Source organism: Xenopus laevis, chromosome 2L, assembly GCF_017654675.1.
Source record: "Xenopus laevis strain J_2021 chromosome 2L, Xenopus_laevis_v10.1, whole genome shotgun sequence".
NCBI classification, from domain to species: domain Eukaryota; kingdom Metazoa; phylum Chordata; class Amphibia; order Anura; family Pipidae; genus Xenopus; species Xenopus laevis.
In genome coordinates this window covers 14,693,192-14,714,857 of record NC_054373.1, presented here as the reverse complement: position 1 = coordinate 14,714,857, position 21,666 = coordinate 14,693,192, and the positions used below count along the sequence as shown (strand labels likewise).

General features: G+C 40.4%; 1 protein-coding gene across 2 annotated transcripts in view; it reads left to right on the top strand.

The window, feature by feature from the left end:
• Positions 1-21,666, top strand: part of LOC108707421 (protein eva-1 homolog C) — a 64,121-nt gene that overhangs the window by 12,226 nt on the left and 30,229 nt on the right. For both annotated transcript variants that reach the window (XM_041581577.1, XM_041581576.1), the window contains exons 2-3: positions 18,572-18,780; positions 21,526-21,649. In XM_041581577.1, coding sequence (XP_041437511.1) covers positions 18,572-18,780; positions 21,526-21,649 — 333 coding nt within the window. The remainder of the gene's footprint in view (positions 1-18,571; positions 18,781-21,525; positions 21,650-21,666) is intronic.

Genomic DNA, 21,666 nt, shown 5'->3' with positions numbered 1-21,666 from the left:
TGGGGAAGTCAGCACTCACGTAACATGGTATAAACGTGCCTGGGTGCAGTGTCCAAAATATTTAGAATTACAATTCAACAGAGAAGGTCCGCACTCACAGGTCTTAAAAATCAAAAATGGTTTATTTTAAAAAAGACTAACGTTTCGGCCTCCCGAGGCCTTTCTCAAAGTACAGACAGGTATACAATGAAGGCCTTAAGTACCCTAAATGGCGGGAAAGGCTAATTGGCTGACAGCATCATCATCATCATCACTATGCGTCAAGTACTATAGTTGTTAAGATTCACATATATAACACATTAAAATTCAAAACACTTTTATGTTAAAACCCCAATTCAACTGAATAAGGAAATAAAAACATACTATGTAACAGTATTATTTGTAGCTTTTTGTTTTACAACGCACAGTCAACCTGGCTGTATTGTTAAGGTTACATAGTAAAATATTCGAGTGTAGATGAAAGGTCTGAATATCAAAATGCCCCAAATGCAATATATAAGGATACATAGAAAAACATAAAGCATGAAACATAAAGCCTAGAACATGTCGATGGTCATGATCCCTCAAACATATATTTTTATTTATTTATTTCTATATTATTGCCTATATAAGAGATATATATATATAGATTATAAAGCAAGCATTTTTGCAGAACTGATAACTGCACCACAAACACATTTGTTGATGAGAAAGGTGCATTATCTATATAAATCCCTGATAATAACTCTGGTCTTTGGGAGGTTGATTTTTAAACCTTTCGCCCTCGTTTTCCTCGCCAAGAAGCCAGAATGCCCTTACTGAGTGACAAGCCCATTTAGGCCTGTGCTGAATAGGCCCAAAGCCTCCTGGCTTCTGTAGAACATTGCTTACATTCATCCGTCTTCGGGCCGGTGTAGCACAGCTGGTTTGCAATTGGGATTTACATGATGTGAGCCAGATTGTGCAGGGGCAGAGAATGTAGCAGGAATGCCAGATACCATCATTAGGAGACATTTGGAAGTGAAACAGAGAAATTCCTTTCCCCTCTGCCTCTCATTGTCCCAATGACATTTCTCTATCAGATAAGATATTTTGGCACATTTCACATTGCACCAGTGTAAAGCTCTAAGTAGTCATTTTAATACTGAGAGCCGAATAAAAATCCAGCAGGAACCGTGCAAACTGGGGCTCAGATTCACTCTCTTTTGTCTGCAGTACAAATAAGTTATTCTAATAGCACAGACAGGAGAGGAAGGCAATATCTCTCATTGTTGCCTCTCTTTAGCTGGGGGTTGCTGGACTCTCTACTGACGTGTAATGATTATTTTTATTTCATGTGCGTTTTATTGAGTATTGTTTCCTGTACCTTGCTCAGGCAGGCGGTAATAACCGTGGAAGAAGGTTTCTTAAAATCTTAATAAATCTGTTTTTTTTTTTTTACTGATTTATATATTAATGGTTTATTTGTTCCTCACCTGAACACTTTCTTCCAGCTGAAGCCTATTGACCTATACTGGCAGAATTCCCCTGCTCTAATTGGGCTCACTCCATCATGAGTCAGAAATTTGCAATATACTGCTGACAAACAGGTTATTTGCAATAGGGCAACATTGGGGGATTATTTATCAAAGGACGAATTTTAGAACTACAGTATGTGAGCTTTTTTAGACCTCGAATTAACTTACGAATCGAATGGTTGCTAATTTAAGAAAAAACTCAAATGTAAAAAACTGTAATCAGTGAAGTCAGGGTTAACAACCCTACAACTCTCTAATGGATCAAGAACAAGACCAGGAACATGAATATCATGAAGGCTATTAATATCTTCATATGGTTCAAGGGACCTCTGCCATTGACTTCTACATGACCTCAACAGGTTTTAGATGATGTGTTTTCGGATTTAAGCTATTTCCAGGGTCAGGGTATAATAAATCTCAAAAAATGCGAGGTTTTTTTTAACCCAAAAAAATATTTCTTTCAAAAATACCCTTGAAATAATAATTACAATAATATTGTAGCCTCACAGAGCAATCTTTTTTTGGATGCTGGGGTCAGCAAGCCCTATTTGAAGCCTGAAAAAAATGAGGCAGAAGAAGAAGACAATTTAAATAACTCTAAAAAAATAGCAAATAAAAACCAGTTGAAAGGTTGCTGAGAACAGGACATTCTAAACCAAAATAAAAGTTAACTCAAATGTGAACCAGCCCTTTACCAACACCTCCAACAATTTATAACTGTCAATGAGTATTGGGAATTGTAGTTGGACAACTTTTTTTATTTCAGAGGTTAAACATCCCTAATTTGCTCAGTTGTTACAGAAACTGACATCCTGTAATACTCGTGACTCCTGCTTTCTGCACATCTTCCCTTTCAGCAAAAGTGACGCGGCAACTTCTTTTACGGTAGGACACCACGAGTGATTTTGTCGCGATCCAAAGCTCTTCGACAAAACGCATGCGACTAAAATAAGGCAAGAGATAGAATTGTTCCATGGTGTCACAGCATTGTCGAATGCAGACGCTGCGTGCTGCGTCTGCATCTGACAGTCGGATCGCGTCGGATCAATGATGCGATGCCATGCGACAATTCTATCTCTTGCCTTATTTTTGTCGCATGCGTTTTGTCGGATCGCAACAAAATCGCTCGTGGAGTCCTACCCTGAGATTAAATATAAGAATGTCTGGCAGTCACTGACTGTTTGCACTTGACACTGGCTGAGTGGTGATATCACTTGTACATATAAATGGCCGCCTCCTGATCCCAGTTTGGAGCAGTTGATCCTGATTCCTGGAAAACACCCCTTTACTTATCACTGCTGTGCAGCTGTGGCAGACCATTTCCAGAGCTATTTATAACTGCGCCCTTTGTAAAGGGAAATATGAAAATAGTGCGGTGGATTCTGTGCACGGATTGTAAAATTTATTACAAATATCAGCCTCTTTGTATTGTCTTATTATAAACACAATGCTGGAGACATAATCCCAGGAAGAGTGATACTATAAATTGCTAGGATGGTTCTATTTTTATTCCCTGCTGTATTTGTAGCTCATTAGATGGGGCTAAATATAAACACTGGCAAAGTGTGACCCCAAAATGTTTAATCAACATCCAAAAACCGACCAATGAGATATTTGCTTTTGTTTATAATCCAGTAGTATAAAACTGCTGAATGGTCGCACAGTATTTCAGGAATGTTTTCTTTGTGTTTATGTATAACCTTGTGTGCTTGGTATATCAAGGTGTTAATAATAAGTAGGCGGTTTATAGTCCCCTGTATGGGCCCTTTCTGAAGGGCCACATCAGTGAGTAGTTTTGGTCCATACTCAACAGGATTTTCTAATCTTCCTGATAGATATTTGCTTGATTTTTTGGTCAAGATAGTTCTCTTTCCTTTACTCTGTGAGGAATGAGAATGTGCTCCACTAAATAAGGCTGACTGAGTCAACCCCTGCAATAGATGTTTAGCACTTGGAGGCTATTTGGGATCAGTCTAACAGGTTTAGGCACAAACATACATTTTATTACTAATAACAACTCATTCAGGGTGGCTGTTACACGTGTATGTTTCAATACATTGTGTCCTGACTCATATTTATTAATCCCTTAGGCCTGAATTATATCACTTTGTGGGAGGTTTATTAAGCAAATACTCCTGCCAAATCCCTTAAGAAATAAGAGCAATGTTTATTGAAATGGCAGCGGATGGGACTACTTGGTATTGTTGATGGGTTGCTAAGAGATTTGACATTAGGAATTTGTTTATATCGAGGCCGTGATTCCCTAATTTCATTCCTAGGGATTCAAGCACAATGCCTCGTTTGCATGAATGGACTTATATTTTAATTAGGGGCCGCATGTTTATGTTGAATGTTTTCAGCTGATATAGAGATTAGCATATGCATGATAAGTAAATAACAGACGCGTCAGGTTCCTTTATATTTGATTTGGGAAATTTGATGTAAAATTATGCGGGAACAAACTCTAACAGCCATACAAGGATTGCATATACAGAGAAGTCTGACTGTGGACTCATTATTAAGGCCAGGCGCATATAGGCAGGATATGTATCTGCAAAGTTGTGACTAGGTTTCCAGTCTTCTGTACATACATGGAATTCTTCCAATATTTGTATCATTTTGCTTAGTGGAGCGGGATGAGTGAGATGTCTGTAAAGCGACTACTTTGCCATAATATCCTCTCTGGTATTTATTTGATCTGAACATTGTATATGTTGTATTGCCAAGCTGCTTTACAATTGCAATGTCTAGAGTAAAGGTTTTTGATCTTTTTTCATTCAAGACCCCTGTTGAGGGCCATCTCTAGGGTGGGGTCCTGAAAAACTGTTCTGTACCCCCCCTTAGAGATAACAAGGGTGCATAATGCAGATTCTTTTCCATTTTCTCAATAAAGTCATAGCGTCCTAGGCGATGTTCCCTCTAGTGGGTTTACACAAATTTTAAAGGCCAGCGCACACAACAAATTGTGGTGTGTGCAAAGAAAGTTGAGTGAAAACACAACATTTTGCATTTATACTGACCTGTGCACAGTTTTTAAAAATGCACACACAAACTTAAAATGTGCGCACAAAATAATTATTTTGCTCATATAGCCAAAAAGGAATTAATGGGAACATCGGTCCTAGGCACTCCTCCCCTCAACTGCCAACTCTCTGGCCACCTCTCTGGTGGTGGTGTTCTGATTGGTACTTGCACGTAAACTGTTCTGCATCCGCCAATCATATCGGCTCCACCGCCAGATTTCTGCTGATCCCAAAGCTGCCATCCTAGACACAGGCCTTCAGCTGCCTATATAATACGTTTGGCCATGTTTTCTCTGGGTGTCGTTGCTTCCCTCTTGCTACCTGATACCAAATCTGTGGCCATCTTTGGGTAAGTCCCTTGCTAGAGAGGCACCCCCCAGAATTACCATGAACCCTCAAACATTTGGCAGCACGTAGATGCGTAAAATACAGCATTAAAGGGCTGGTTCAACGTCATTGCACAGAAACAGTACAGTAGGTAGTAGGTGATCGGGGGATGGGGAAAAGGTGTCAGGGGGCATGGCCAGATGTTGGGCAGGCAGAGCCTCTGGATGGCATCTCTATAATGGAAGCAAGGGGGGAGGCAGAATATTCATCCTCTTATTGACTTAGATCTTCTCCATCTGGGATTGTGTTCCTGGGTTTGACATACAGTACAGACTAGACTTAAAAATTAATTGCCAGGGTGAAAGATAGTTCCATTTCTTCCTCCCAGTGTCGGACTGGCCCACCGGGATACCAGGAAAACTCCCAGTGGGCCCTCTTGCTCTAACCATTTAGCCTATTTCATGGTCATTCAGTATTTAGTTATGGAAAAAATGCTTAATAATGGAAGAATATAGTAAGTAGATATCAAAGACTAGGAGAATAAAGAGCTTGGGTGAGGAGAGGAGGAATAAGAGTTTGGAAAGTGGGGCCACGGTCTAAGAGTTTCTGGTGGGCCCCTGGCATCCCAGTCCAACACTGCTTCCTCCTGCAATAATACATTGTATAATGATGGTCTGTGTTGTACGTTTGCTTTCTGTGGCTCAGAAGAGTTCATCAGTTTGACATGTACCAGCAATCCTACTACTGTATTTGCTTCTGATAATTATCCAGACTGTGCTTTTGTTGCCTTTTATCAAATGATAAAAGAAAGGGAATCATTTATTTTAGTTTTAAACACAGTGTGGAGGAGCACTCCAACAGGGCATGGAGCTTCAGATTCTCTGCTAATATACCAGTTGCGATCGAGCATATATACAGGGGCTTATTATGTCTTTTACATCCACAGGAAGATTAGGTGTGGCCACTTGAGTGCCAAGTGGATTTTACTAGAAATCTGGTCACACCACTTTATGATTTGTGCATCAGCATGTATTATTCTCCTATTGTTTACCATTACTATTCTCATGCTCTGGGTGTGGGCACGGCATTAATAATAATAAAACCTTGTCTGCTCATGCAAACCTCTACTTGAGAACAAAACCATTTACCTTTTTAACCCTTGTTGAATAAACGGTGCCCTGTTTACCGAGATGCCAATATTTCATCCCAGATTGTCACAGCCAAAGCCGTAGAATGTCACTCACTTCGGACTGAATCCAAGTAATCCAAGTATATCCCTCAATGTATATAATATTGTGGCCTCCAGCCAGAAACATATTCTTCTGACCTCAAGGAAGGAAAGGAGACATAAAGCTTCAGAAGTGTGTGCCTAATTAGCTGCAATTAAGTGTGAGAATACAAAAGCAAGTGTGGAGAGGCAGGAAGCCGGGCCTTTGTCGGATGTGTTAATCAGTGATGGATTTGATGAGTAGGGTGTGTGTGAGAACCCAGACCAGTGAGAAAGGAAGTGGCTTATATTAATTAAGTGCAACATTAAAATGTGTGAGAAATGTTCTATATTGTTATAATGTCAAATCAGAATCTTGTATGGTATCTAGAAGATAGTATTCTGGGATTGGTAGTCCAGCAAAGTTTGGTTGAGCAGTGCACTGAAGCAGTGTTTAGAACCCTTTTAAAGGAACAGTAATATCAAAAAATTAAAGTAATACAAATATTGTGTAGTGTTGCCCTGCACTGGTAAAACTGGTGTGTTTGCTTCAGAAACACTACCGATTGTTTATATAAATAAGCTGCTGAGTAGCAACGGGGGCAGCCATTCAAAGGAGAAAAGGTTCAGGTTACACAGCAGATAACAGAAAAGCTCTGTAGAACATAATGGTGTTATCTGTTATCCACTATTTAGCCTGTGCCATATAGCCTTTTTTCAGTTTTGTTTATATAAACTATAGTAGTGTTTCTGAAGCAAGGAAATCAGTTTTTTATACATCAGTATATTATATTTTCACTTTAATTTTTTGGTGTTACTGTTCCTTTAACTGCCTGCACAAGTGCATTAAAGGAAAACTTTAACCCCAAAATGAATATTAAAGCAACAGAGTTGATATCATATTAAGTGGCATATTAAAGAATCTCACCAAACTGGTATGTATAATAAAGTAAATCTTGCCCTTTTACATCTCTTACCTTGAACCCGCATTTTGTTATGGTCTCTGTGTTGCCTCAGAGATCACCTGACCAGAAAAACTACAACTCTAACTGTAACAGGAAGAAGTGTGGAATAGTGATGCGCGAATTTATTCGCCAGGCACGAATTCGTGGCGATTCCCGCAATTCACGAAACTGTTTTTTTTGTGCCGGCGTTTTGTGCAATTTCGGCAAAAACGGACGCCGGCGTCCAAAAAAATGGATGCTGGCGTCAAAAATGAGACGCCAGCGCTGTTTTGCAAATTTTTCACTGTTTCGCAAATTTCATGAGAAATTCGCAAATTTTTCGGCAAAGCGAAACGCCCCAAATTTGCCCATCACTAGTGTGGAAGCAAAAGACAGGACTTTGTCTGTTTATTGGCTCATGTGACCTAACGTATGTTTTGTTAGGTTTGTTTGTGTGCACTGTGAATCCTACAATCCCTAAGGGTGGCCATGATTTTCTAAAATGGCAGTTTTCTATTAAGGATTACCCAATGGCACATGCTACTAAAAAGGTATATTATTATGAAAATGGTTTATTTACATGAAGCAGGGTTTTACACATGCAATATATTTTTATAGAGACCTACATTATTCGAGGGGTATAGTTTTCCTTTAAAGGAGCCGTTATGGTCAACATGAACAAAATAAATAGGGTACGGATGCACCGAATCCAAGATTTCGTTCAGGATTTGGCCTTTTACAGCAGGATTCGGCTAAATCCAAGTGACTTTTCGCCCCCCCCTTCTTTCCCTAATATACATATGCAAATTAGGGTTTGGTATTTGCCTAAAGGATTCGAAATTTTTTTGGAATCCTGAAATAGTGGATTTGGTGCATCCCTAAAATAGGGCCTGTGACTAAAATGTGTTCAGCCTACATCAGGGATCCCCAACCTTTAGAACCTGTGAGCAACATTCAGAAGTAAAAGGAGTTGGGGAGCAACACAAGCATGAAAAATGTTCCCGGGGTGCCAAATAAGGGCTGTGATTGGCCATTTAGTAGCCCCTATGTGGATTGTCAACCTACATTGAGGTTCTGTTTGGCAGTACATCTGGTTTTTATGCAGCCAAAACTTGCCTCCAAGTCTGGAATTCAAAAATAATCACCTGCTTTGAGGCCACTGGGAGCAACATCCAAGGGGTTGGAGAGCAACATGTTGCTCACGAGCTACTGGTTGGGGATCACTGGCCTACATGCTACATGCAATTGATCATGCTTTTGATTTAACAACTGCAAAACCCCTGTGCATGCCACCCTCCTGGTTTTAAAGAACTTTTCTGGATCATGGCCTCCACCGTCTGTATCATGGCGCATATCAATTATAAGCAGCAAGCAACATGGCAACACGAAGCACAACTTGTGTTAAGCAAAGTAAATAAGGTACTAAGTCATTTGGTACCTATACCTATTTGGTACCTATACTTTACATTTTGTATAGTGTTATAATAGTAATTAGGCATCTAACATTTATTCTTATATAGCAGTACAATTTATACACTATGCTAAACACAGACAAGGCCATCTCATGCTTGAAGTCTGGTGTTTGCTTATCATCCTAGATGTCCCTGCCCTCCCCACATTCCCCTGTCTCTCTTCACCGTTTAATTGTGTAGCCAGGACATGGGGATGGACACCAGGGACCCCATTCTGGTGCACAAACAAGACTTTGGGATGATAACAATGTCCACAAAATGGCTGCTGCCTGCTTGCTGTAATTATAAATTCCCAGACTGAAGGAAACAAGATTCAAATAATTTATACAGTGTAATTATTGTTCAGTTTGCTTGACTAATGTGATAAAATAGGATTTTGAATTATTCTTTTGGGAGACGGGTCCCCTTCAAAGGGCCCAAGTAACACATATGGGTGTAGTAATGACTGGTCTTTCTGTAGATTCTGTGTATAACAAAAAATATGTTGATTACACAAATAATCCCCATCCAAATGTGGTTTGTAAAAATCATTTTTTATGAATCGCTAACAGCATTATAACGATACATCTGTATTGTAAACCTTGATGGCCAAATCTAAATCAAAGATGAGTACAAAGTAGTCGTAGTGCACATGCGGATCACATCGATCCCAAAAAAGTTAAAGTTCTAGCATATGTCTCTCTATGTAAACAACTATGTTCATGGCACAGATATGGGATCTATTATCCTGAATGCTTGGGCCCTGGGGTTTTCTGGATAGGTGTTCTTTCTGTACTTTGGATCACTATACCTTAAGTGATCCCCAACCAGTGGCTCCCTGGTATCCCCTTGGATGTTGCTCCCAGTGGCCTCAAAGCAGGTGCTTATTTTTCATTTCCAGGCAATTTTTGGTTGTAAAAAAAACAGGTGTACTGTCAAAAAGTCTCCTGCAGGTTGCCAGTCCACATAAGGGCTACCAACAGGGGTGGAACTACTGGGTGTGTGGCTTGTTAGATTGCACCAGGGCCTGCACCCCCTGAGATATTCATACCAGCGCAAGCCCACTACAAATAATGTTTTCCGAAGGGCACATCCTGCCCCCAGGCCTGGAAACGACTTGTTCCGTTACTGCCTACCAAATACCCAATCACAGCCCTTATTTGGCACCCCCAGGAACTTTTTTCATGCTTGTGTTTTTTCACGTCTTACATTTGAATATGGCTTACGGGTAAAAAGGTTTGGGACCGCTACCTTGAAGGGGTGGTTCAACGTTAAGTTAACTTTTAGGGGCAGATGTATCAAGGGTCGAATTTCGAGGGGTTAAATCCCTCAAAATTCGACTGGGGAATAGAATCGAATATGGAATTTGGGCGAATTTACGCGCTGGCGAATAGTCGAATGGGCGAATATTCGCCCGGCGAATAGTCGAGCGATCGAATATTCGGTCAAAGGATTTTCATTCGATCGAATGCCTTTTTATTCGATCAAAAACATAGAAAAAATGCCTATGGGACTCTCCCATAGGCTTTTAAAGCAATTCGGTAGGTTTAATCTGGCGAAGTAGGCAGTCAAATGATTTTTAAAAGAGACAGTACTTCGACTATCGAATTGGCGAATAGTCGTAGCGTTTTTCGCTCGATTAATTCGAATCATTCTACTCAGGCGAATTTACGCCAATTCTATAGTTGAGGAGCACAAAAAACTCCTCAAAATTCGAGTTTTTTTCCCTCTATTCATTCACCCAAACTTAGTGAATGTGCCCCTGCATATGTTATAGAATGGCTAATTTTAAGCAACTTTTCAATTGGACTTAATTGTTTTCTTTTTTTATCGTTTTTAATTAGTTGCCTTTTTCGTCTGACTCTTTCTAACTTTTAAATGGGGGTCACTGACCCTCTAAAAACAAATGCTCTGTAACGCTTCAGATGTATTGTTATTGCTACTTTTTATTACTTATTCAGGCCTTTCCTATTCATATTCCAGTCTCTTGTTCAAATCAGCGCAAGGTTGCTAGGATCATTTGGACCCTAGAAACCAGATTGCCGAAAATAGCAAACTGGAGAACCGCTGAATAAAAAGCTAAATAACTCAAACCCCACAAAAAAATAAAAAATGAAAACCAATTGCAACAGTTACCTCAAAGGTAATAATTAATTAATTAAAGGAATAATGGCACATTTCTATGAAAATCCATCAGTATTACTAAAGAGTTGTCTGCTAATATGTAAATAAATGTATAAATGTTTAAATTATATTTAATTCTGCCAACTATAATATAAAACGTTTGGCTTGTTTTTCTACCAATATATATTCATGCAGCTTAGTTAGGATGAAATACAGACATTGCGTTATTATAACAGAGAAAAAGGAAATTATTTTTAATAATTAGATTTGTTTGTTTAAAATAAAGTGGGACATTGCCTTGCTGTAATTTGGAACTTTCTGGAAAAAGTGGTTCTGGATAAGGGACCCCATTCCTGTATAAGGAGGACTAATAATTCTTATTATTTGATGAGCCTCAGTGGTTAAATAATTCTTATCCCCTCCTTTGTCATGTGGCATTGCAGTGATTCGTCTCCTCATTCTTCGAAATCCTGAATCCTATAAAGTCGCCACAATAGGGGCAAGTGACTCCCGTATTATAAAGATAATTATGTTGTGTTGGACAAGGCCGAGTGATTGCAGAACTCTCTCCCATGTCAGCGTTAGACAGATACCAAAATGCAAAGGGAACAAGTTCAAATAAAGGCAGAACCTCCTTTTATCTGGGGCTCGGCGTGACTTTCATACTATACGCAGCTGTTTACACACAGGCTAAATGATCCTGCAAGTTCTGTCAGACGTAAGTGGTGTCTGGTGGTTTGTTGTGACTTGATTCCAGCAGAACAGAACTCGAGAAGCTGAAATGCAATAAGGAAGATTCCAATCTTTTGTTCAGAAGCATTTAGTAGGATTGTATACGTTTTGCCAGGCGTATTCTCTCTCTCTTTTTTTTTTAATTCATTTAAACGCAAGCTGAGAAGGAACATGAAACAATAAATAAATAGGGCGGCCAAAGAAGATAAAATGCCTGGGGATCAAAGAGAACATTGGAAATGATTAAGAAACAATAAGCTTCTACAGGCAACATTGTCCTTTTATATTTGAATATACAGGTATAGGATCGGTTATCCAGAAAAATGTTATCCAGAAAGCTACGAATTACGGAAAGGCCGTCTCCCATAGACTCCATTTTATCCAAATAATACAAATTTTTAAAAATGATTTCCCTTTTCTCTGTAATAATAAAACAGTAGCTTGTACTTGATCCCAACTAAGATATAATTAATCCTTATTGGAAGCAAAACCAGCCTATTGGGTTTATTTAATGTTAACATTATTTTCTAGTAGACTTAAGGAATAAAGATCCAAATTATGAAAAGATCCGTTATCTGGAAAGCCCCAGGTCCCATACCTGGACAAAGTATGAGATTTGTTATCCAGAGACGGCTCTTTAATCAAAAAAATCCCCTTTTTTGATTAAAAAAATCAATCAAATCAAATGATTACCTTTTCCCCTGTAATAATAATAATAACAAGATAAGATATAATTAATCCTTATTTGAGGCAAAATTAATTCATGATTAAATGTTTTTTTAGTATACTAAAGATATTGTGATCCAAATGATGGAAAGACCTGTTATGTTAGTGGAATATGTAGATGTCTATAGCAGAGATTATCAAACTATGGAGCTGGCCTCCTTGGGGACCCATAGCAGTAGATGAATGGGCAGGGTAAAGGCGAGCGAGAGTAAAGCTGGCCATAGATGCAAAGATCCGAGGATTCGTACGATTTTCTGACCGTGTATGGAGAGTCCCGATTTAACTTAATTCTAGTCTTACATATTCGCTAAAAGATAGTAGGCAAGCAGCATAATCATGCCAGAGTTGATTTCCATTATACCCCAACTAGGCACTCAGCTATGCACCAATTCTTACCGAGATAGAGAAAGTAAAGTGGCTAAAAATAGGGGCCCGGACCAATGCATCCCTATGAATAAAAACATTCAGTGAAGAATAAAAACAAACATGCAGTAAAGACACATTCTCTAAAGCCATCTTCAGCCCAAAGGAAACAAATAGAGAATTAGGGCAGAGACACACGTGGAGATTCGCGGAGATTTAGTCGCGTGGCGAGATTCTTCGGGCGACTAATCACCCCGAACTGCCTTACTGCCAGCTAAAATCAAAATCGCCGACGGGATGGCACTCAGAGTGCTTCGTTTTCCGAAGTCGCCCAAAGTTGCCACACCGGGAAACTTTGGGCGACTTCGGAAAATGAAGCGCTCCGAGTGCCATCCCACCGGCGATTTTGATTCTAGCCGTCAGGAAGGCAATTGCCTCAAGAGGAAACTTCGGGTGACTTTGGAAAACGAAGCACTCCGAGTGCCACCCCGTCAGCAATTTTGATTTTAGACAGTGGGAAGGCACTTCTGGGAGATTAGTCACCTGAAGAAAAGGCGGGTTTTCAGGCCCTGTGGCAGTAGGGGGCCCAGACAGACCCAGCTTTGTGGTAAAAGAACTGAAAAGGGGTTGTGCTTGTGGGGGTTTGGGCATGTGGTGGGCAGGTTTGGTTGTAAAAAGTGTGGCCTTTGAGAATCAGGGGCATGGTCAGGCATGAAAAGCATTTTTTTTTAAAAGCCCCATTCTGTTTAGTTGGCAGGTCCCATCTGGCCCAGTAGGAATTGGAGCTAATGACCTAGGTAGGGAGGGCCATTATAAAACTGCAATAGGTGGAACTTCCTTTGGGGAATGATGCTGGAATGACTCTGCATTGTGGTACAAAAATACCATTCCATCAGAAGTTGCACTTTGCATGCTGCACTTGAGGTTTTATTACTTTTCATTAAATGCACATAATATTATGTATTTAGTGTTCCCAGCAGTACACAGTTATATCATACATTAAACATTCTATCAGCATGTGGAAATAGCATGTAGGATTAATGGCTCATATCCTTTCGTGTAAGAGAAAGTAGATTTATTATGTACTGCTCCTGTGAGACTTTCATTTACTGGCAGAGATACAGGAGGAGGGGAAGGATAGAGAGGAAGCTGACATGGAAGGTGACTGTATGAGTAATATGTGACAAGGGAGATGTTATCAGCCTATTCCTGTCCCGTTGTGCTTTGTTTCAATGACTTCCTTCAGGGGACACAAGAATAAATTGCATTTATCCACTAGGCCGGGTATGTTGTTATACCCCTCTCTGATACGCCACATTCTTTTCTGGAACTCCCAGTGACGAAGGGAAACACATGGGCAACTCGCTTTGAAGCTGCCACTTATCTAAAACACATTCCATCTCCGCTTGTTTTAGCTTTTTAAATTAATTCTCGGGCAGTTAGTGTCTTGTTCAGATCGTTGAGCCGTGCCGCAACATCAAACGCTAGGGGAGCGTGCACCAGACCTGCCTTATTTGTAGAGATGGTTAGAGAATATTCAGCTGAATTGCATGACTTTAAGGGACTCCAGAATAAAGAATTCGTCCTGGAAATATTTTGCTGTTTTAGAGCTCACAGGCAATTTCCCAGTAAGAACCAATATGATACAGTTTAGGGATGTCATCATATGATGCATATACAGACAGCTCATTTGTCCTTCGTATGTACCGGTCACTGGAAGTAGGGACCGGGATGATGTCCAGTTCCTTTGGCAGCACCAGTCCTAAATACATTGCTGATCCTTAGCCCAACATATAGAACATCACGTATGGAGATGCCAACCTGGATCCAAAGAAATCGAGAGCATCTTGGACACCCTGGCCCACCTTCATTTTGCCCTTGCCCGTTCTGCCCCATCCTTAGGGTTGCCACCTGTCCGGATTTTACCAGGACAGCCCGGTTTTTGTAAAGGTTGTAAGGGTGAAAAGTGCCTGTCAGGATTTCCAAATTGGGAAACCCGGACAGTCCATTGATGTTAATGACATGCTGATCAACCAATTGCTGATTGCCACATCATCAGTCCCGCCCCTGTAGTCATCTGCCCAGCCCCTTACATCACTGGTCCACCCCCGACATCCACCCGCCCCCTGCCCCTTTTCCCAATCAGAAAGTGTGGCAACCCTACACACCCCTCTGCTTTGCTCCCTGTTCCAATATTCCAGGGGTCCCCAACCTTTTTTTTACCTGTGAGCCACATTCAAATGTAAAAAGAGTTGGGGAGCATGAAAACGTCCCTTGGGGTGCCAAATAAGGGCTATGATTCGCTATTTGGTAGCCCCTATGTGGACTGGCAGCCTACAAGCGGCTCTACTTGGCACTATACATAGTTTTTATGCAATAAAAACTTGCTTTCAAGCTTGGAATTCAAAAATAAACACCTGCTTTGAGGACCCTAAGAGCAACATCCAAGGGGTTGGAGAGCAACATGTTACTCACGAGCTACTGGTTTGGGGATCCCTGCAATATTCTATGCATTTCAATGGATCGCATAGACTAGGTTTCAGGGGAAATTATTGGTGGTGGAGACCAGGGGAGAGGCTCTTAGGGCTAGTCCACACGGGGAGATAGCGACGCGTTTGCGGTCGCGGCGACAAAGCGCCGCGACAGTCACCGCGACCGGCGCAGGCGACAGTTTTGTATGGGCGCCTATGTAAAAACGCCTGTGCTAACCACACGAGGCGATGCGCTTTTCAACAGTCGCCTGAAAATGCCTCGCCAGGCTTTTTCAGGCGACTGTTGAAAAGCGCATCGCCTCGTGTGGGTAGCACAGGCGTTTTTACATAGGCGCCCATACAAAACTGTCGCCTGCGCCGGTCGCGGCGCTTTGTCGCCGCGACCGCAAACGCGTCGCTATCTCCCCTTGTGGACTAGCCCTTAAATGAAGGAAACTCACAACAAATACCATGGAGTTGACAGGTCTACATGTAACGAAAATGACTTTATCATACAACATCCTTGTGTAACCTGGAATACATCAGCCCTGCTGGGGTATTGGAGAGGGAGATGCTGGTTGGTGGCCATTATTGCATCAGCCTAATTATCAACCCAATTTAGAAACAAAAAACAAAATAAAATCAGCGAAATAGTCCTTCTTCCTTTCAATTGAGAGATTATTGCTCTCCCATTATGCTGAAATTCTGAAATTATAATGTTTTCAGAAGTTTATAAGTCTTACTATGAAGTGGTTAGTTTTGTTGCATTGCAGCACTGGGAATAATTCAAGCAATCTATATTGGGGTGTCTCTGTGTTTAATAATGTTTGGTTTCTGCACTTTATGTGCCTGCATAGGTTTCCTCCTGGTACTCTGGTTTCCTCCCACATTCCAAAAACATACAGGCAGATGATAAACATGACACTAATGTGTGTGTGAATGTGATAGGGACCTTTGATCATCATTCCCATCAGTGAAGCTTACAATCTATCTCCATAAGGTGCTGCCTTGTTACTAATAATAATAGTGTTTGTATGGTTCTCCCAATGTTTCAGTGGATTTCCTCCTACAGTCGAAATATATATTTGTTAATGACTTCTGCTGAAATCCCAAGTGAGTGTCCCTCTGAGATTATCCTTCACTGTTACAGAGCTGCTGTAAATCCAGTCTAGTACATATAGATGTATTTTGGTGTAATAGATCTCCGTAAATGCCAATATCTGGACATGGCTGAACAAGAAAACCAAATGCTTTATGTGTTTTGTCAAGTTTTGAGTTGTGTTTTAAACCGGTAAGCGTCTCCATGTAAAAAAAGGAACATTTCTTGCTTGTGTTAAGGAAATGAAAGTTGAATTACACTTTGCAAAAAGCTTGTCCTGGGGAAATGTAATTTTATCTGCATTTGTGTGTCTGGGGGTTTCCTGCTATCAGAGCACAAAAGCTTACATTCCATTAGTGTATGATCTAGATAGGAATAAAACAAACATATGATGTAAGTATTAGCTCATAGGTTTGTGTTCATGCCAACAGCAGGTTGAGTTTGTCAGGCCAAGGTGAGGGATCACAGTGGTGGTGCAGAAATGGTTAGAAGGCTAAGGTCATAGGCGAGCAGAACAGATTATAGGGACTATTTATTAACATTGGAGACAAACATCACTGGTGACTTTACCCATAGCAATTAGATTTGAACCGTCACTTTGAGCAGCAGAAAGAGGTGTCAAACAGCAAGCTTTTTTCTTCAGCAACTCCTGGACTTCTCCAGATACCAAAATGATGGTCAGTGTCGGACTGGGGTACCAGCGGCCCACCAGAAAGCCTTAGACCTTGGGCCCACCAAGAAACCAAAGAACGTGAGCCCACCATAAAACCTTAGATAGTGGACCTTTTCAAACTATCATTTCTACTCTACTCACTCAACCTCTTTATTCTCCTAGTTTTTTATATATGCGTAAAATATTCTCCCATTATTAAGCATTTTCCCCATAAAGAAATGGGGAATGACCATGAAATAGGCCAAATGTTTTCCTGGTATCCCGGTGGGCCAGTCCGACACTGATGATGGTAATATGGAGAGCATGTTGATCAAGTCATTTTGAATTAAAATTAAATTTATCAAGTTCAGCTTTACCAAGGAAATGTTTTGCCTACGCCCATTTTATGGCCACACCCCCTAATTACCATGTCCATTTTACAAAATTTGAAAGGCTATGAAAGTTTGAACACATTTCTGGGAGTTTTAATGCACTGTTTTATGTGTTATAACAGTTTTGCGAATGAAAGTGAACTGCCCTTTAAAGAAGAACCAAACCCTTTATAATAAAATCCTCTACCCCTCTACCCTACATAGACCCCCCTCCCTGCTCCCCCTCCCCCAGCCTAGGTGTTACCCTAAATGCCCCTAACTCTTTACTTACCCCTCGTTGCAGATTCAGCACATCGGAGTTCACGGGCGCCATCTACTTCTCTTCAGTAAGCTTCGGGTCTTCTTCCAGCGCTTCAGCAATTTCCGTGACTTTTGGCGCATGTGCAGTTTTTAAAACTGCGCATGCGCCAATACGTCGCTTACTTCGCGAATATTACCAAGATGTCGCCCGTGAACTCCGTTGTGCTGAATCTGCAACGAGGGGTAAGTAAAGAGTTAGGGGCATTTACCGAGGATAACACCTAGGCTGGAGGTGAGCGGGGAGGGGGTCTATGTAGGCAAGGGGGTAGGGGATTTTAATATAAAGGGTTTGGTTCTCCTTTAAGCTGTGAGTTTCAGTTCTCCCAAGAGACCTGCTTATCTTAAATAGTTACAATTGTTTCTTTGCTTATCTTAAATTGTTACAAAAGTATCCAAATGCAGCAACTGACTATTCTGGGATCTCTGTCAAAAAGCCTTTAATTTTAATTAAGGTCCAGAAACTTTGTATCTTTTTCTGGCTGTTCAGTGCGGGAGATCAAAGAGAAAGTTGGGACATTTCAGTAACAATCCAGGACTGCAGGTTGAGCTGTCAAAATCGGGACTGTACACAAAAAGTAGAAAGATTGCCAGCGCATGGGTTGCCTTTTACAATAATTATTACAAAAAATAAGGCGTTCGTACCCCACTTTGCCAAAATGTGTTTTAACGGTCAAAAACATTGTGTTAAAGGTCAAGGGAGAGAAATAAATTTTGTGGCATTACAATTCAGCACTATATAAATAATGGACAATATTTAATACAGTGACACTAAAGTATCATCTTGTACTGGACCCCAGAGATACAAATTAGTGATGTGCGGGCCGACCCGATACCCGCGGGACTCGCGGGTTGAGCTCTTCTCCTGCTCTCCCCGCCACCTTCAAATGCCGGCATCCGACTTACAGGTTCCCGTTTTATAGTCTCGCGTCTGCTCGCCCCACCCCTTTTGTGACGTCATTGTGACGTCATCGGCGGGCGTGTCTGCGCGGGTCTATAAAAGGACCCCGGAAGCGGGTGCAGGTGGGCGCGGGTTGTAGCAGGGCGGGTTAGGGTCGGGTGCGGGTCAGGGTTTCTGCAAATGGGTTCTTACCAGCGTTCTTTCTGCTATTAATTGTGTACTTTGCTGCCAACATGGCTTCCAAGGATTTACGTTTGATATTCACCATCATTCTTCTTTCATTATTATTCATTATTCGTCATTCTTCTTTGATGTCATTCTCATTATATCTCTATCTACATATATTATATATGATCTTCATTGCAGGGTATCTGACCAAACTCTTAGAGAATCGCACAGTGTCGGCTTGTGATGGTGACCACCTGAGCCTGCAGTGTCCTCGCCATTCCACCGTCAGCATTCAGTCTGCCTTCTATGGAAATCCTTTAAATATTAATCACCGGAACTGCTCGGCATTACCTGCCGTGACCATGCACCAAGCCAAGACGGGCTGCTGGGTACAAACTGCGCTCCAGGTATCGTGGCTTGTCTTTTATTTATTTTATTTTAAATTATATTTATGGGTACATTAAAGAATATTTTGGTCAATATTTACACATCAGTTGAATTGTGAGAGCATTGTAGAACTTTTAACGATCAGCCATTGTCACATGAATCTACATCTCTCCCTTATGGGCCCAGATTCAGCAAAGCAGAATGTACCGGGTGTTCTGTGACCAGAAAGATTCTTTTGGGACGTTATAGCAGATTGTCACGAGGCCTTGGGATTTAGGGGGTTATTTATCAAAGTCCAATTTTATCTCAACATTATCTGCTACAAACTCCGATCAAATCCACTTGGGTTTTTTACGCTTATTTATTATACATTTTTCCCGAAAATTTACTTTGCAGGAAAAAATTTTTTTTTTCAGATTTTTTACCTGAAAACTCAAATTTCTTATGCTTTTTTGCCCGAAAACTTCGGGGTATTGCACGAAACCCAGCGCACATCAAAAATCATTGGGACTTCTCCTATTGACTTACTGTATATGCAGCCTCGACAGGTCTGAGATGCTGGATTTTCTAATTCAGCCTTTTCCATCCTCGGGGTTTAATTCATTTTGGAAAAATTCATGATTTTTTAAAAGTCAGATTTTATATAAAAAAAATCACAAATTTTTCTGGATTTTTGCATTCGGAGTTTAGTAAATAACCCCCTAAGACTTGCATTATATCAAGAGCCTTAGCTTTGGTAGACATCACCTTTTCAACCAATATTTCGGGAGGAAAACAAAGTGACTATTTCAGGTACAGAAAGTTTAAACACTTAGTATTTTAGTACTTTTTTGTATTTTAAGGCAATTTGCAATTGGTTTTCTTTTTTTATTACTTGTGGTTTTTAAGTTATTTAGCTTTTTATTCAGCCTCTCTCCAATTTGCAATTACAGCCATCTAGTTGCTAGGGTCTAAGTTACCCTAGCAACCATGCGCTGATTTGAATAAGGGTAGGGAACAGGGACTGAATAGAAAGGTGAGTAATAAAAAGCAGCAATAATGCCTTGCAGCAACTCCAATTTGAATGCTGGAAAAAAAAAGGAAAAATTAAGACCAATTGAAAAGTTGCTTAGAATTAGACATTTTATAACATACTAAATGTTAACTTAAAGGTGAACCCCCCCCTTTAAGTGCTCCAAGATTTGTCTGATTTTATCAGCGTGTTCTTTGTCCATAAGGGAACACTATTTAAAATTTCCAGTAGAGACTGTGGCATATTTATACCATTCCGCAATCTACATGTGTTGCAGCACAATTTCCTTTTTAACTGTAGGCTGTGGCATAATAAGAAGGTATGCTAGGAAGCTTTTTTTTTAAATGATACAAGTATAGGGCCTGTTATCCAGAATGCTTGGAACCTAGGGTTTTCCAGATAATGGATCTTTCTGTAATTAGGATCTATATATCTTAAAGGGTGGGTAATGAAGTATGTTATAGAGTGACAAACTTTAAGCAACTTTTCAATTGGTCTTTCAAATGGGGGACACTGACCCCATCTGAAAAACAATGGCTACAAATTTATTGTCATTGACACTTTATTACTCATCTTTCTATTCAGGCCTCTCATATTCATATTCCAGTCTCTTATGCAAATCAGTGCATGGTTGTTAGGGTAATCTGGACCCTAGCAACCAGATTGCTGAAATTGTAAACTGAAGAGCCGCTGAATAAAAAGCAAGTTACCTCAAAGGTGAAGAACCCCTTTTCCTATACAGGCATGGGACCTGTTATCCAGAATGCTCGGGACCTGGGGTTTTCCAGATAATGAATCTTTCCGTAATTTGGATCTTCATACTTTAAGTCTACTAGAAAATCATGTAAACATTAAATAAACCCAATAGGCTGGTTTCGCTTATATCTCAGTATATCTTAGTTGGTATCAAGTACAGGTATAGGATACCTTATCCGGAAACCCGATATCCAGAAAGCTCCGAATTACAGAATGGCTCCCATAGACTCCATTTTATTTATTTTTTTTCCTTTTTCTCTGTAATATTAAAACAGTAGCTTGTACTTGATCTCAACTAAGATATAATTAATCCTTAGTGGAAGCCAAACCAGCCTATTGGGTTTATTTAATGTTTAAACGAATTTCTAGTAGATTTAAGGCATGAAGACCGAAATTACGGAAAGATCCGTTATCCGGAAAACCCCAGGTCCCAAGCATTCTGGATAACAGGTTCCATACCTGTACAAGCTACTGTTTTATTATTACAGAAAAAAAGGAAATAATTTTTAAACATTTGAATGATTTGGATGAAATGGAATCTATGGGAGACAGCCATCACATCATTCGGAGCTTCCGGATAACGGATCCCATACCTGTACTGAAAAAAAAACCTGGAATTGAACATTCAGTATAAAAAAACTGTTATTAATGAATGACCAAACTTGAAGGTTATGAAGTTTTATTCCACCTACAGTCTATTAAAAGGAAATTCCTCCCTGATTTGGTATTTAAATACCACCGTGGCCACATATATACAGTAGTAGGACTTGTTTGCTTTCAAGATAAGATAAAAAACAGGAAAATCATATGTGACTATATTTTCCTTCCTTGGATATAATGCAATAGAAAACATGAGATAAGATTAGCTGATTGCAGGAGCCGAGCAATTAATGGGCAGTGATGTAATGTATTGTCTGCACTATGCTGGGATCTCGGTGCATGCTGCGTTCCTTGGCCGGAATGTGTTCATGGTGCTTTCCAATCCTTATTGTTTCAGAAAGTACTGGATGAATGCCAGAACCTCAGATCCTGCCAACTCCCTGTGAACAGTCGTGTTTTTGGGCCGGACCCGTGTCCGGGTACAACCAAATATCTACTGGTGTCTTACAAGTGCAAACCTAGTAAGTTCTGTCACCTA